The following is a 15877-nucleotide window of genomic DNA, read 5'->3' as shown; positions in this document are numbered from 1 at the left end:
AAGACATGCACTGTTAAAATTAAAATGCCATTTGTGCCTGGTCCAAGCTCTCCCCACCTTAGGAAATCCTTCATCCATCAAACTGCAAATTTGATGGCAGGGTAAGACAGTGTCCTCTTTGTCAGACCACGTCCACTCAATTAGCATTTATTAAAAAAAAATGACTGTACACTCTGTTACAACATTAATGGAACTAGCCAACTTCCTTCACTGTTTCTATTTACCAAACACTGAACAGAAACTGATGCGAGCAGGTATGCCAGCAGAAAGAAATAAAGTGAGATATCTGGAAGCTTGTCTTTCAAGACCATAAATATTTTCTAAATATACACTAAAACAAAATTAGATTTTGGCATAGATGAGGGCTCAGCATTTTTCCTGCTTGTGATTTTTTTTTTGTTAAAAGGTCTATGGGAAACAAACACCATTTTGATAAAAATACAACAAATGAATACACCTTATGGTACAAGTAAAAAGAAGTCCCATCTGTAACAAACATATTCGCCTGAAGCTCTATTTTCTATTTCAAGTTTGAACCACAACAGAAACAAAAGCATTTTCTGACAGTCATACATTTGTAATACTCAGGATTAAAAGGCAATGATAAAAAAATCAGATGTTGCATTATTAAACTGTGATCAAATACATATGTGCATAGAAAAGCAACACCTTTTTCATGAGCATATCAAGATCATGAGAAAGAATCGAATGATTAAAAGCCATTCAACCCAATAAACTTGCTTCTTTATCAGAATATATATAATTTACACTAGAATGGACTCTGCCCGACTCTATTACTCCCTTGATGGAAAGTTCAACAACTTTTTCCCCAATTTCCAAAGATAATTGAGCAAAACTATTCATCTTTCCTTCTGCTCCACTATTTAACCTATTTCCTACATTTCAACACTTCCAAAGTACATCAGTGCTTCAAAGTACTTTGAGACAGTCTGAAGTTGTGAAAGGCATTATACAAACCCAAGTCTGTCTGTCTTTCATCAACCCTTACCAACTGCTTTCCATAAATTATATTTCCAGCAATGATGGAGTTCCAAGGTGTATCTGTTCTGCCTAGACTCTTTATAACTTTCAGTCCTACTCTGGATTCAGTGATAACCATATTTTATCATGTACTTCCTTGTAAGATGGTTGGAAGTGGAAAATACCTCATCTGTTTGGAGAATGGACAATGTGAAACATAAGAATGGAAGTGTGGTAAGAAATGCACAAAGGGAGAATCAGCTGATGGAGTAGAGGAGATTGTTAACAGCCAATCTCTCCTTCCTAGAAGGAAAAAAGAATTGCCCAGAACAGATAACCTCCTTGGTAAACTTCAAGACCTCCTGCAGATTATTGATGTTTTGCAGCCTGCATCTGTTTACAATATGGGGAGAGTGCCCCATTTTCCAGGAGGGAGTTATTCTTTAGTGCTCCTCTGATTAAACAATTTTTAATTGAAATTCTATTTTGACATACGCTTGATATTTTGCACATTTAGCCATTATATAAATGCAAGTTGTTGTAATTGTCTTAACATGTGTTAAAATCATACAGTATAGTATATAGATAATACTCACTCTTTCATTTAATCATTAAAAAATAACATTAGGATAAACAAAGTAGCTTGTCAGCTATTACTTACATCTTCTGACACTCCTTTCGTTCTCCCAGCATGGCATCACCCATCTCACCTAAAATTGTAGCTTCCACTTCATAGTGAACAACCAAAGCTTTCTCCGTTGGGTGGACATCTATGTTACCCCCTTTCACTTTTCTAAAGAGAAATAAAGAGTTATTTAGAGCTACCAACAAATTATATAGATTCATAATGATATAGAAAAATAAGCAACTATACTAAAACTCAAATATGCCAATGTAGTGATCTGTAGCCCTGATTTTAAAACCAGATGTTTCAGATAACGTTCATAACTGAATCTCATGATCATGGGGAAATATTCATGCTACCAGCACATCAGTAAAAAAAATTAATACAGTTAAAAAAACTAACTTCCAGGGTTAAGTTACTCGCTGTTCTTGTGAAAACAGCAAATGCACTATTTTACAGTATCTCAGAATCGATTGATGATTAACCTGCATGCTGTTGTAATCAACAAAGATGTCAACATCTTAATCTCGGTTTGTTAAATGAAACATAATTTATTGTATGTGTATTATCTATTTACAAAGATAGTGCATATCATACACACTGAACAAAACTTCAATATGGTTCACTTGTGAATAAGGATGCCTCTATAATTAAAGGCCACATCTCATCTGCAGCAGACTTTATCATGCATCACACATTATAGAAATTAAATATAAAATAACATTTGCAAGTGATTAATTGGCAGTAAACTAACCAAAGGGCTCATAAACTATAAGCCAAAAAAACAAAGTAAAGCAATTCACTGGAACCTTGAGATGAAATTGCAGTCTTGAAATCATAGAACTACATGGCTAGTTTTATTCTAAATTGTCTATGCATTGACATTGGTTTTCAGTGTCACGCTGATCTGATACTATTAATGTCACAGTGATTGCATGACAATCAACATTTTGTAGCTGATCACTAGGAAACATAGCAATCGAAATAATTTGGCAGTGAATACGAAGCAGTAATCTCAGTATAGATGACAAACAACAGCCTCCCTGAACAGAGGGTCTTACTGTCAAGCTTGCTGTTGGATTACTAGGTATTCTATAAAGAAAGGAAGAAATAACTTTAAAAGCACCTTTTACATCCTCAGGTTGTCTGAAACACCTTGAATCCATGACCTCTTTCCTCAGAGGTGGGCTTTTTCCCACTGAACCAAGGATGATCTCAAGGCTATAATTAATGTACTTGCACCCTTATTCAGTGTACTCTCGTGCATGCTGTCTCTCTCTCCAGATTGGGAGGCAATTTAGATTCACAAAATACATACAATAGCAGCATCATCTAAAATGCTTATATCAGCAACATTAATGCAATGAGTTTATTGCACCGATGAAAATGATGGTGTCATCCTCAAATGAGAATGTCTTTTATTCAACTTGAGGAATATTCCAACTTCCCCATGTACATGAAAAAATGTTGAAAAAGTTGTTGCTGCTTTTTTCTGGTTCAGATCTCACGATCTGCACCTCTTTAAAGATAAAATTCAAAGCTTTGTATCCTTCCATATTTGATGTCAGACGGTAGAAATGAGAAGTTTTGTTTTTACGGAGTTCAGCAATGCGAGGAATGATGAAAATGTGAACCTTTTCAGCTAAGCACACCAAAATTATACACTTGGGAGTTTTAAAAAACCATTAAGTGCAACAAAGGGATGTTCGAAAATCTTATTTTTGTCTAACCATTTTGGAGAAATTAAGAGTTAAGAGTTAAGACTTTTTAATTAAGAGTTAAGAGTAAATTAAGAGTTAAGAGTTAAGACTTTTACCCCACCGTCCTTGCAAACTACCATCCTGTCTCCAACCTCCCTTTCCTAAGTCATTGAACACGGTGTAGCCTCTCAAAAGTTAAACTTTCCCTCCTCGTCCTTCTCAACCTGACATCAAGGCATCTCCACTGTTGTGCAGCTGTGTGGGACTGCACTCACCTGGTTCCATTCTTATCTATCTAATCGGAGCCACAGAGTAATTTGCAACAGTTTCTCTTCCTGCTCCAACATGGTTACCTCTGGTGTCCCCGAAGAATCGATCCTTGGTCCCCTCCTATTTCTCAGCTACATGCTGTCCCTCAGTGACATCATTCAAAAGCACAACTTTAGTTTTCAAATGTACGCTGACAACACCCAGTGCTATCTCACCACAACCTCTCATGATTCCTCCACAGTTACTAAATTATCAAACTGCTTATGTAAAATCCAAAGACTGAAGCCATTGTTTTGGTCCCTGCTCCAAACTCCATTCCCTAGCTAGCGACTCTATCCCCCTCCCTAGCAACAATCTGAGATTAAGCCAGTCTGTTTGCAACCTTATTGTCACATTTGACCCCGAGATGAGCTTCCAACCTCATATTCGCACCATCACTAAACTCACCTATTTCCACCTATGTAGTATCACCCGGCTTCACCCCCGTCTCAGCTTATCTGCTGTTGAAACCCTCATTCATGGCTTTGTTACCTCTAGACCTGATTATTCCAATGCACTCCTAGCTGGTCTCCCACATTCTACCCTCCATAAACTTGAGGCCATCCAAATCTCTGCTGCCTATGTCTTAACTAGCACCAAGTCCTGCTCACCTATCACCCATGTGCTCACTGACCTACATTGGCTCCCAGTCAAGTAGCGACTTGCTTTTAAAATCCTCATCCATGTTTTCAAATCCCTCCATGACCTCACCCCTCCCCACCTCTAATTTCCAGCCCCACAACCCTCCAAGATATCTGCGCTCCTCTAATTCTGACCTCAAGCATACCCAATTTTAACTGCTCCACCATTGGTGGGCGCACCTTCAGCTGTCTAGGCCATAAGCTCTGGAATACCCTCTCCATACCCTTTTGCCTCTCTTCTCTGCCTTGCTCTCCTCCTTTAAAACACTCCTTAAAACCTACCTCATTGACCAAGCTTTTGGTCATCTGGCCTAATATCTCCTTTGGTTGTGGCTCAGTGTCATATATTGTTTTATAATGCTGTGAAACAAATTGGGACAATTTATTTTGCTAAAGGCACTATAAATATAAGTTTTTGTTTTGTCCTGTTTAGTACTCCACTATCTTTGCTTACCTGACAACTCGAAAATTATGTTTTCAATCTGCTAACTAACACAGTGATGTTAATTTAATAATGTCTCCAATTGTATTTTCCAAAGACAGGAATGTAAAGCAATTAACAGCAGACCTGTGAAGAGTAATCAGTGTTGTAATACAAAGAAACAGCACAGTCAATTTGCGCACAGCAAAATCCCACAAACAGCAATGAGAACAATGACCAGATATTGTTTTAGTGGTACTGGTTGACAGATGGCATCTCTGAAAATACAGCATTCCTTCATTACTTAATTGAAGTCTCAGTCTAGATTATGTGGTCAGTCCATGAAGTGGAGCTTGAACCCATAACCTCTACCACTAAGCCCACATGAATAACACCTGTGTGCATTAAGATGCAGCATGTCAGCACTGGAATAAAATAAACTTACTTTGTTACAGTCTGAGTACGACGTCTGCAAACACGACATGAAGTCCTGCGACACTGATCACAAGTCGTGGGAGTCAGTTGCCAGCGTTCGCCAGAGCTGGCGGGCAGCCATAAAGGCGGGGCTAAAGTGTGGCGAGTCGAAGAGACTTAGCAGTTGGCAGGAAAAAAAAGAGAGGCGTAAGGGGAGAGCCAACTGTGTAACAGCCCCGACAAACAAATTTTTCTGCAGCACCTGTGGAAGAGTCTGTCACTCTAGAATTGGCCTTTATAGCCACTCCAGGCGCTGCTCCACACACCACTGACCACCTCCAGGTGCTTACCCATTGTCTCTCGAGATAAGGAGGCCAAAGAAGAAGAAGAGTACCCTGTGTTAATAAGAAGTGTAGTCAGGATAGGTAGCAGACCAGGTGCAAAATAAATCTCTCTCTCCACATGGCCCCAAACACATGCCTTCACTGCAACTTTACAGAAAGATCCCCAACTCCACTACTGTGAAATTTTCCAATTAAGGCCACAAACATGTCCATAATTGTGCAATGGGTTGAGATTGCCACAAATTCATTTCATTTAAGAATCTTAAAGTCTGCAGAGAGATAGATAAAAAGGTCTCAAAGATGTAAAGGACAGCTGGTTAATGCAATGCCGCACCAAATACCCAAACTCATGCAACTTAGGCTGTATTTACACTAAAACTGCAGCAGTACTTTGAAGCAGTTCTGCCATGGTTGGGGCCTGATTCTGGATTCACACTACAACATTCATATTGGTGCAAAGTAAAACCACAACAATATTACTAAAACAGACTATCTGGCAATTTATTTCATTGTTGTTTCTGACAACTTGCTGAATGCAAATTAGCTGCTGGATTTCCTATATTACAACACTGACTACACTTCAAAAAGTATTTCATGCTATGGGACATCCAGAGCTCATTAAAGGTGCTATATGAGTGCAAGTTTGCTCCTTCTTACTACCTTCATCCAAAGCAGATAAAGAATTTTACCGAAAACTGAGTTTTGTCACCAAAATTTTCATAAAATAAATACCTTGTAAACAACTATTAAAAGAAGCGTGTTTTGACAATTCAGCAAGGATCAATGTGTCACAAAAGGGTTACTGGAATACAGTTTCTTCTCTCAAACCACCCCACCACTCCCCCCCCCACCCCCGAGACAAAAGACCTGGATGCCTGTAATTATGCCAGTAAGACTTTTTTCCTGTATCCATTTTAGCTTTACTGCATTAATCTTTTTCCCAATGTTTCAGCTGCTAAAACAAGCATTAAGTAGTTATAATATCCAGAGCAGTTTTGAGAAATTTCTCCAAAGAAACCTGCAGTAATAGCATATCTAACAATTGCAATACATCAGAATTAATCATTTTTGTTGTTTACACAGAATGTACACCACAGAAACAGGCCATTCAGTCCAACCAGTCTATGCACAGTTTTATGCAGTTGTTATGGAAGTGATTTTTTTTGTTAAAATATTTTTTGTAGAATTCATAGTCAAACAATAAATGTGGGACCAGTTTCTTTTTTCAAGATAGCACTGAAAGAAATAATTGGCAACAATGTACTGGTAGTCACATGACTCAAGTTAAAATAGAACAGAAACCCTGGTAACAGGGGAAAAGCAGGCAGAGAAGCGACAGGCGCCCCTTTAGACAAGCTCAGGGAGCAGCAGAATGCACCTGAGAGGCAGCAAAGTCACAAACTTTTGGTTGCAGAGTCAGTGTGTTTTACCTTCTGGAGCGAGTGGCTGATAAAGTTAGCCTGAAGAAGTAGTGAAGGAAGGAGAGAAGACCACAACCCAGCTCGCTTTCCAGCATCTCTAAAAGACCCAGAGAAGTCAATAGTGTCAATTCATCTCGTCTCCTGTCTTTGGAGAAAGCCTGCGAATCAGTTCTCAACGCCGCCTGAAAAGAACTGTTCTAAAAGATCCCAGTGGCCTGTCTACGTGTACTCGGAAGTTAGACTGTATGCCAGTTCTGGAACATAGAGAGTCATAGAGTTATACAGCAGAGAAACAGACCGTTCAGCTCATCGTGTCTGTGCAGGCCATCAAGCACCTATCTATTCTAATCCCACTTTCCAGCACTTGGCCCGTAGCCTTGTATGCTGTGGCATTTCAAGTGCTCATCTAAATCCTTCTTAAATGTTGTGAGGGTTCCTGCCTCTACCACCCCTTCATGCAGTGTGTCCCAGATTCCAACTACCCTCTGGGTGAAAACATTTTTCTTCAAATCCCTCGAAACCTCCTGCCCCTTACCTTAAATCTATGCCCCCTGGTTATTAACACCTCCGCTAAGAGAAAATGTTTCTTCCTATCTATCCTATCAATGCCCCTCATAATTTTGTATTCCTTAATCAGGTCCCCCCTCAGCCTTCTCTGCTCTAAGGAAAACAACCCTAGCCGATCCAGTCTCTCTTCATAGCTGAAATGCTCCAGCCCAGGCAACATCCTGGTGAATCTCCTCTGCATTCTCTCCAGTGCAGTCACATCCTTCCTATAATGCGGTGCGGTGCCCAGAACTGTACACAGTACTCCAGCTGTGGCCTAACTAGCGTTTTATACAGCTCCATCATAACCTCCCTGCTCTTATATTCTTCCCATATGCCTTCCTAACCACCTTTACGGGAATATGTTGGCCCTGAACTCGCACTATTTCCTTTTTGAATGACTCCCACTGGTCTGATGTAGACCATCTGCTGTTTTCTTCAAAAACAAGCAAGTTATCAGCCCAAGCGCTTTTTTTGTCTGTAACAGAGCTCTGAATTTTATAAAAATCCCTTTTATTTTTCCATTAACCGGTGTGTGAGCGAGAGAGTATGAGGGGATAAGGTAAAAAGGGAACTTTTAAAATTTCAATCCGTGTGTTTATGCTTTACATCATTACTAGTTAAGACTTGTTCTACAATAAAGATAATTTGTTGTTCATTAAAGAAACTTGGTTAGTGTGTTCTATTCTGGGGAAAAGAGAGTATATGATCAGTAAGTGGGAAAATTTAAAAATATATGTTGTGACCTGTGGAGAAGTGGGACGAGGTTAAACAGTGCATTCCTCCCACCTCAATCTTAACACACTATATTACAGCATTAATAAAACACAACAAATTAACCTACTTTTTTAAACTAGCTCAAGTACCTCTTGCAATTACCCAATTATCAATGTTTCACATAGGAACTTCTACAGAACCAGAAGACTGCAGCCTCTCAACAGTCCAAACATGAAAAGCACCTGAATACGCATTCATGTAATAACAGCACAGGAGGCCGCCATTCGGCCCATTAGGTCCGCACAGGCACCCCCTCAAATATTTATCTAATTCTGCCTTAAACTTTAGTACTTCAGTCTTCAAACCATTGTATGAAAACAAATGAATCATAATAGCTTAAGCACAGCGGAGAGAAAAAGTTTTTGCCATGTATTTTAATGTGCTTGCACAACACAAGAAAAAATAAGAGCTTGGCATTGAATGTAATCCCAACACCATTTTAGTCATATCTAATTTACAAAAGCAATTCCTTTTTCCTTTTTGGTCTCCTTGTCTCAGTGGTTTGCGGATCAGTGCTTGGAGTGGCTATAAAGGCCAATTCTAGAGTGACAGATGCTTCCACAGGCGCTGCAGGTGAACTTGGTTGTCAGGGCTGTTACACAGTTGGCTCGCTCCTTACGTTTCTGTCTCTTTTCCTGCCAACTGCTGAGTCTCTTCGGCTCGCCTCTCTTCAGCCCCGCCTTTATAACTGTCCACCAGCTCTGGCGATCGCTGGCAACTGGCTCCCACAACCTGTGGTCAATGTCACAGGACTTCATGTCGCGTTTGCAGACGTCTTTAAAGCAGAGACATGGACGGCTGGTGGGTCTGATACCAGTGACAAGCTCGTTGTACAATATGTCCTTGGGGATCCTGCCATCTTCCATGCGGCGCACATGGCCAAGTCATCTCAAGCGCCGCTGGCTCAGTAGGGTGTACATGCTGATGATGTTGGCTGCCTTGAGGACCTCTGCGTTGGAGATACAGTCCTGCCACCCTGATGCCAAGGATTCTCCAGATACAGCGAAGATAGAATGCGTTGAGACATTGTTGTTGGCTGACATACATTGTCCAGGCCTCGCTGCCGTAGAGCAAGGTACTGAGGACACAGGCTTGAAACACTCGGACTTTTGTGTTCAGTGTCAGTGCGCCATTTTCCCACACCCTCTGGGCCAGTTTGGACATAGCAGCAGATGCCTTTCCCATGCGCTTGTTGATTTCTGCATCGAGAGACAGGTTTTAAGCAAGTAAAGCAGGGGTGGGGCAAGAGATAACAAAGGAGAAGGTGTAGATAGGACAAGGTCACAAGAGAATAACCGACCAGAAGATTATGCAGCAAAGGCAAACAATGTTAATGGTGTGTTGAAAGACAAAGCATTAGTACGATAGGGTGATAATGGACTGAAAACTGAACAGCCACAAGTACAAACATGAAAAAAAACAACAGTGGATAGGCAAATTGAACAAACTAAGACAAAATAAAATAAAAACAAAAAAAAACTAAAAATAAAAGTAAAATGGGGGGCCCCGTCATGCTCTGAAATTACTGAACTCAATGTTCAGTCCAGCAGGCTGTAGTGTGCCTAATCGGTCAATGAGATGCTGTTCCTCAAGCTTGCGTTGATTGTCACTGGAACACTGTAGCAATCCCAGGTCAGAGATGGGAGCATGAGAGCAGGGGGGAAGCTTTACTTGCTTAAAACCTTTCACATTTCTAATATCTGCTAGTGCTGAAGGGTCACTGACCTGAAACATTAACTCTCTTCTCTCTCCACAGATGCTGCCAGACCTGCTGAGTATTTCCAGCATTTCTTGTTTTTATTTCAGATTTCCAGCATCCGCAGTATTTTGCTTTTATAAATAGATGAGCAATTTGGAGGTTTGTGCACTCCCTCCGATGCCTCGACTTCGCCTCCGCATGTTCCAGATGAAGTGCCTCGAAGTGTATGATGCCTTCTCAAATGAGCTTTCTCCATCCAGGACGGTCATGCCAGGGACTTCCACGAGTCGTTGGGAATGTTTGATCTCTTCAAGGATGCTTTGAGGACATCTCAAGCATTTCCACTGTCCTCCTGAGAGTCTCCTGCTGCGACCAAGTTCTGAGTAGAACAGCTGCTTCGGGAGTCTGGTGTCAGGCATGTTAATAACTTGGCCCGCCCAGCGGAGATAGTTTCAGGCGATTAGCGCCCCAATGCTGGGCAGGTTGGTTTGCGGAAAGACACTGCTGTTGGACGGCCTTTCTTGCCACTGGATCTTGAAGATCTTGCGGAAGCACCACTGGTGGTCCTTCTTCAGTGCTTTCTGGTGCCTGCTGTAGGTTGTCCAAGTCGCCAAAGCATACAGGAACGCAGGGATCACAGCTACACGGTAAACCATAACGTGTTTCTTTACTTGTGCCATTACTACTACCATACTTTGGAGCGCAGCAGAGGCAGTCAGGAGTCGGGAGCACCACAAAATGCAGCCTGGGGATCGGAGTGTGACCTGATCTATCTGGTGCGGAGCAGAGGCAGTCAGGAGCACCATAAATACAGTCTGGGGATCGCAGCGCAGTCTTACCTAACTGGAGTGGAGCAAAGGCAGTCGGGAGCCGTGAGCACCTTAAATACAGCCCAGAGCCTGCTGAAGAAACTGTGACATCACAGGAAACTACTAAGTTGATTGACCAGTAAGTGCTTCGTGTAAGGGACCGTGTGTTAACAATTAGCTTACGACACCAGAGTTAAGGTAAATAGAACTAACACTTCAAAATAAAATTAAGATAAAATAAATTAATTAAAATAAACTCAAAACACATCTGTGTAATTAAGTATAATTTTAGTTGTAGGTGTTACTAGCATTAAATAAGCACAGTAAATTCAACTATACATAGGAATTAAGAATAAGGAAGTAATTAAAGTAAATTAACCAAAGCATAAGTAATAATGGGAGGAGACGTGTTCTGTTGCAGCTGTGGTATGTGGGAGCTTTTGGATGCCAAGGTGATCCAGGACAAACACGTCTGCAGGAAGTGTAAGCAGCTAGAGGAATTTTGGATCAGGATTATCGATCTGGAAGCTGAACTGCAAGCACTGCGCAACAAAAGGGAGGGGGATAAATACCTGGACACTTTGTTCCAAAAGACAGTCACCCCTCTTAGAACAGGGTCATCTGTTTTAGTTAGCAGAGAGGGACAGGAGGATGTGACCATAAGTGAGGCAGGTAAAGGGACCGAACAGATAATCGTGGAGGAGCCTCAGACTTTGCAATTATCAAACACGTTTCAGGTGGTCTCACCTGTGTGGACGAACGAGAGGTCTGCAAGGTGGATGAGCAGACTGGCCATGGCACTATGATACAGGAAGCCATTCAAGTAGGGGGAGCAAAAAGGAACGTAGTGGTAGTAGGGGATAGTATAGTGAAGGGGGATTGACACTGTTCTGTGCAGTGAGAGCATGAGTCCAGAAGGCTATGTTGCCTACCCGATGCCTGGTTTCCGGACATCTGCTCAGGGCTGGACAGGAAGGATCCAGTTGTCATAGTCCATGTTGGTACCAACGACATAGGCAGGATTAGGAAAGAGGTTCTCTTAGACAGTATGAGAAGCTAAGCACCAAATAGAAGAGCAGAACCTCAAGGGTAATAATCATTTGATTATTACCTGAACCACATGCCAACTGACAGAGGGCACATAAGATTAGTGAAATTAATATGTGGCTCAAAGACTGATATAGGAGAAGTGAGTTTCGTTTCGTGGGACACTGGCACGAATACTGGGGAAAGTGGGGGCTGTACGTTGGGACAGTCTGCACCTGAACCGCGCTGGGACCAGTGTTCCAGCGAACCATGTAACTAATGAAGTAGAGAGGACTTTAAACTAAACAAGGGGAGGGGTGGTGAGGGATCAAGCTTAGGTATTTGTAGCAAATCAAGGGTGTTACATCTGGGTGAGCAATGTGTCTAGGAGTCTTTGGCTGTCATTACCTGGTCTTATTGTAATGGGGTTTAATTTTAAACACACTGTTTTGAGCTCCCCTTTCTGTGAATCCTTGTTCACTGTTTCCAATTATAAGGCAAAGAACTGAGCACACACAGGCTTCCTTTGGTTTAAAGCAGCAAGAGGAAATTTATTAAAACCTTAAACTTAAACTCTAATACGGTTCACACCTAGGATATAAGATGCGCTCACGCTAGCATGCATACGCGATATAAACATGCAGATAGGAATTGAAAAGAGAAGTAGAACAGTTTGAGGAAATATCTTGTTACTGTTTCTCGAGCTTGCTGTAGTCCTTGATTGAAGATATGGTCTTGCAATTCATTGGTTCCCAGTAATCTTCCGAAACATTGTTCACGTGGCAAACCCTTCTGAGTTTCATGTGTTTTCACAAGATTAAGTTCTGTGGGAAGAGACGAAGGCAGGCAGATAGCAGGCAGGCAGGAGAGGAGATGTTCTCAGTTCTAGGAGAGGTCTTTACTCCATGAGCACACGGCTTTCTCTCCTGATCCCTTTGTTGGGAGTTTAAAATTGAAAAAGCTCCCAGGGTGCACAGCAGGTTAGTCATGTGACTAGCTCCTTATATAGAAGAGTCTCTTCAACATCCTTTGTTGGAAGTTCAAATCCAACAGCTCCAGCCAGCTAGACATGTGACTAGAACTTGACCACTTCTGTGTATTGGAGAAACAGGGACTGGCTCCCTTCGTTTCCACATTGTCTTGTATTATGCAAATGTCCTTCCATTCAGAGATTGCAATTTTTTACATTTTAACATTCATGTGGCAAAATGATGTGCGCCTCAGTCTTGGCAGGTGGGGTTTGCCTGACAAGGGTAGAGTCAAGGCAGGAGAGCAGAATAGTAATATGGGAAATGAAGGTCAGAGAATGGCAAGAAGGGACCGAGAGAAAAAAAACCAGTCAAGACCAGATATTACAAAGATTACAGACAAAACTAAAGGCGCTGTATCTGAACGCGCGTAGCATTCATAAAGTAGACGAAATGATACTGCACATTTAAATAAATAAATATGATCTGACATCCATCACAGAGGCGTGGCTGCAGGATGATAAGGATTGGGTCCTGAATATTGAGGGATATGTGACATTCAAGAAGAATAGGAAGCTAGGTAAAGGTGGAGGGGTTGAACTATTAATCAAGGATGGCACTGGTGCAATAGTTAGAGATGACCTTGGTTCGGGAGATCAGGATGTAGAATCGGTTTGGACAGACCTGAGGAATAGTATGGGAAAGAAGTCACGAATGGAAGTGGTCTACAGGCTCCCTAACAGTAACCACAACGTAGGACAAAGTATACAAGAAGAAATACTGTGTGCTTGTTATAAAGGGAAAGCTATAATCATGGGTGATTTTACTCTACATACAAACTGGAAAAATCAGATTGGCAATAGTAGCCTGGATGAGGAGTTCATACAATGCTTAGTGTAATTAGATTGCAGTGGGTAATGTTTGGAGTAGAACAAGGCCCCTAGTGTAATTAGAATTTTTTAATTAAGAGAGTAACTAATTAATCTAAAGGTAAGTCATGGCAGGAGAGCTCGCACCGGTGACATGCTCCTCCTGCACTTTGTGGGAAATCAGGGATACTTCCAGTGTCCCTGATGACCATGTGTGCAGGAACTGTATCCAGCTACAGCTACTGGCCACCCGCATTACGGAGCTGGAGCTGCAGGTGGTTTCACTGTGCAGCATCCGCAATGCTGAGGACGCCATGGATAGCACCTTTAGCGAGGTGGTTACACCGCAGGTAATGGCTGCACAGGCAGAAAAGGGATGGGTGTCCACCAGGCAGAATACTAGCTGCAGGCAGGTAGCCTGTGGCCATCCCCCTGTCAAACAGATATACCACTTTGGATACTGTTTGGGGGGGGATGGCCTCCCAGGGGAAAGCAGCAACAGCCAAGTTCGTGGCACCACGGATGGCTCTGCTGCACAGCAGGGAAGGAAAAGGAGTGGAACAGCTATAGTGATAGGGGATTCTATCGCAAGGGGTACGGATAGGCGTTTCTGTGGCCGCAAACATGACTCCAGGATGGTATGTTGCCTCCCTGGTGCTAGGGTCAAGGATGTCACAGAGCGGCTGCAGGACAGTCTGAAGGGGGAGGGTGAACAGTCAGAGGTCGTGGTATACATTGGTACCAACGACATAGGTAAAAAGAGGGATGAGGTCCTGCAACAAGAATTTAGGGAGCTAGGTAGCAGATTAAAAAGCAGGACCTCAAAGGTTGTAATCTCTGGATTACTCCCAGTGCCACGTGCTAGTGAGTATAGGAATAGGAAGATAGAGCATATGAATGCGTGGCTGAAGAGATGGTGTAGGAGGGAGGGCTTTAGTTTCTAGATCACTGTGTCTGTTTCTGGCTAAGGTGGGACCTGTACAAGTTGGACAGGTTGCACCTGAACTGGAATGGGACCAACATCCTTGCTGGGAGGTGTGCTAGTACTGTTGGGGGGGGGGGGGGGGGGGTTAAAAACTAATGTGGCAGGGGAATGGGATACAGAGTGGAGGTACAGTAGGGGATGATGCTCAGTCAAATATCGAACAGAAACTGAGTCAGTCTGGGAGGCACAGCAAATATAGACTTGTTAAGGCACAAGTCAAAAATGCAAGTTTGGATTGCATCTATTTCAATGCAAGGAATCTTACTAGTAAGGCAGATGAATTGAGGGCATTGATTAGCACATGGGATCATGATATTGTTGCTATCACAAAGACATGGTTGAGGAAGGGGCAACTCAATATTCCAGGGTATAGAATCTTCAGGCATGACAGGGGAGGGGATAAAAGAGGAGGTGGCATTGCACTGCTGATCAAGGAGTCAATTACTGCAGTAAGGAGGGATGATAATATCAGAAGGTTCTTCAAATGAGGCCATATGGGTATAACTTAAAAACAAAAAGGAGCCATCACTTGGCTGGGAGTGTACTACAGGCCTCCAAACAGTCAGGGAGATATGGAGGAGCAGATGTGGAGGCAAATCTCAGAGAGGTGTAAAAATAATAGGGTAATAATAGTAGAGTTCAACTTACCTAATATCAACCGGGATAGTCTTAATGTAAAAGGCTTAAAGGGAGTGGAATTCTTAAAATGCATACAGGAGAACCTTTTGAGCCAGTATGTAGAAAGTCCGACAAGAGAAGGGGCAGTAGAAGACCTAATCCCAGGGAATGAAGCTGGAAAGTGGTAGAAGTGTGAGTGGGGGAGCATGTTGGGGATAGTGACCATAACTCTAAGATTTAAGTTAGTTATGGAAAAGGACAAAGACGGGCCGGAAATAAAGGTATTGAATTGGGGGAAGGCCGATTTCAATCTGATAAAACAGGATCTAGCCAGAGTGGACTGGCAGCAGCTATTTGTAGGAAAGTCTACATCAGACGAGTGGGAGTCATTCAAAAGAGGAAATAGTGAGGGTTCATAGCCAACATGTACCCATTAAGGTGATGGGTAGGACCAACAAGTCCAGGGAACCCTGGATATCAAGGGATATAGAGGATTGGATCAGGGAAAAAAAGGAGGCTTGGAGCGCTGAAAACAGTGGAGGCACTACAGGAGTATAGAAAGTGCGGGGGGAGTACTTAAAAAAAGTAATTCGGAAAGCAAAGAGGGGACATGAAAAAACACTGGCTGGCCAGATAAAGGAAAATCCTAAGGCATTTTATAAGAATATTAAGGGCAAGAGGATAACCAGGGAAAGAGTGGGGCCCATTAGGGACCAAAGTGGTA

General features: G+C 42.2%; 1 protein-coding gene across 4 annotated transcripts in view; it reads right to left on the bottom strand.

Moving 5' to 3' along the window:
• kifap3a (kinesin-associated protein 3a) overlaps window positions 1-15877 on the bottom strand; it is a 332201-nt gene that overhangs the window by 281472 nt on the left and 34852 nt on the right. For all 4 annotated transcript variants that reach the window (XM_068037376.1, XM_068037377.1, XM_068037379.1 and 1 more), the window contains exon 2: window positions 1643-1774. In XM_068037376.1, the coding sequence (XP_067893477.1) occupies window positions 1643-1774 (132 nt within the window). The remainder of the gene's footprint in view (window positions 1-1642; window positions 1775-15877) is intronic.

This window comes from Heterodontus francisci, chromosome 8 (genome assembly GCF_036365525.1).
Source record: "Heterodontus francisci isolate sHetFra1 chromosome 8, sHetFra1.hap1, whole genome shotgun sequence".
NCBI classification, from domain to species: domain Eukaryota; kingdom Metazoa; phylum Chordata; class Chondrichthyes; order Heterodontiformes; family Heterodontidae; genus Heterodontus; species Heterodontus francisci.
The sequence above is the reverse complement of the archived record's forward strand: the minus strand, read 5'-3'. Positions and strand labels throughout refer to the sequence as shown.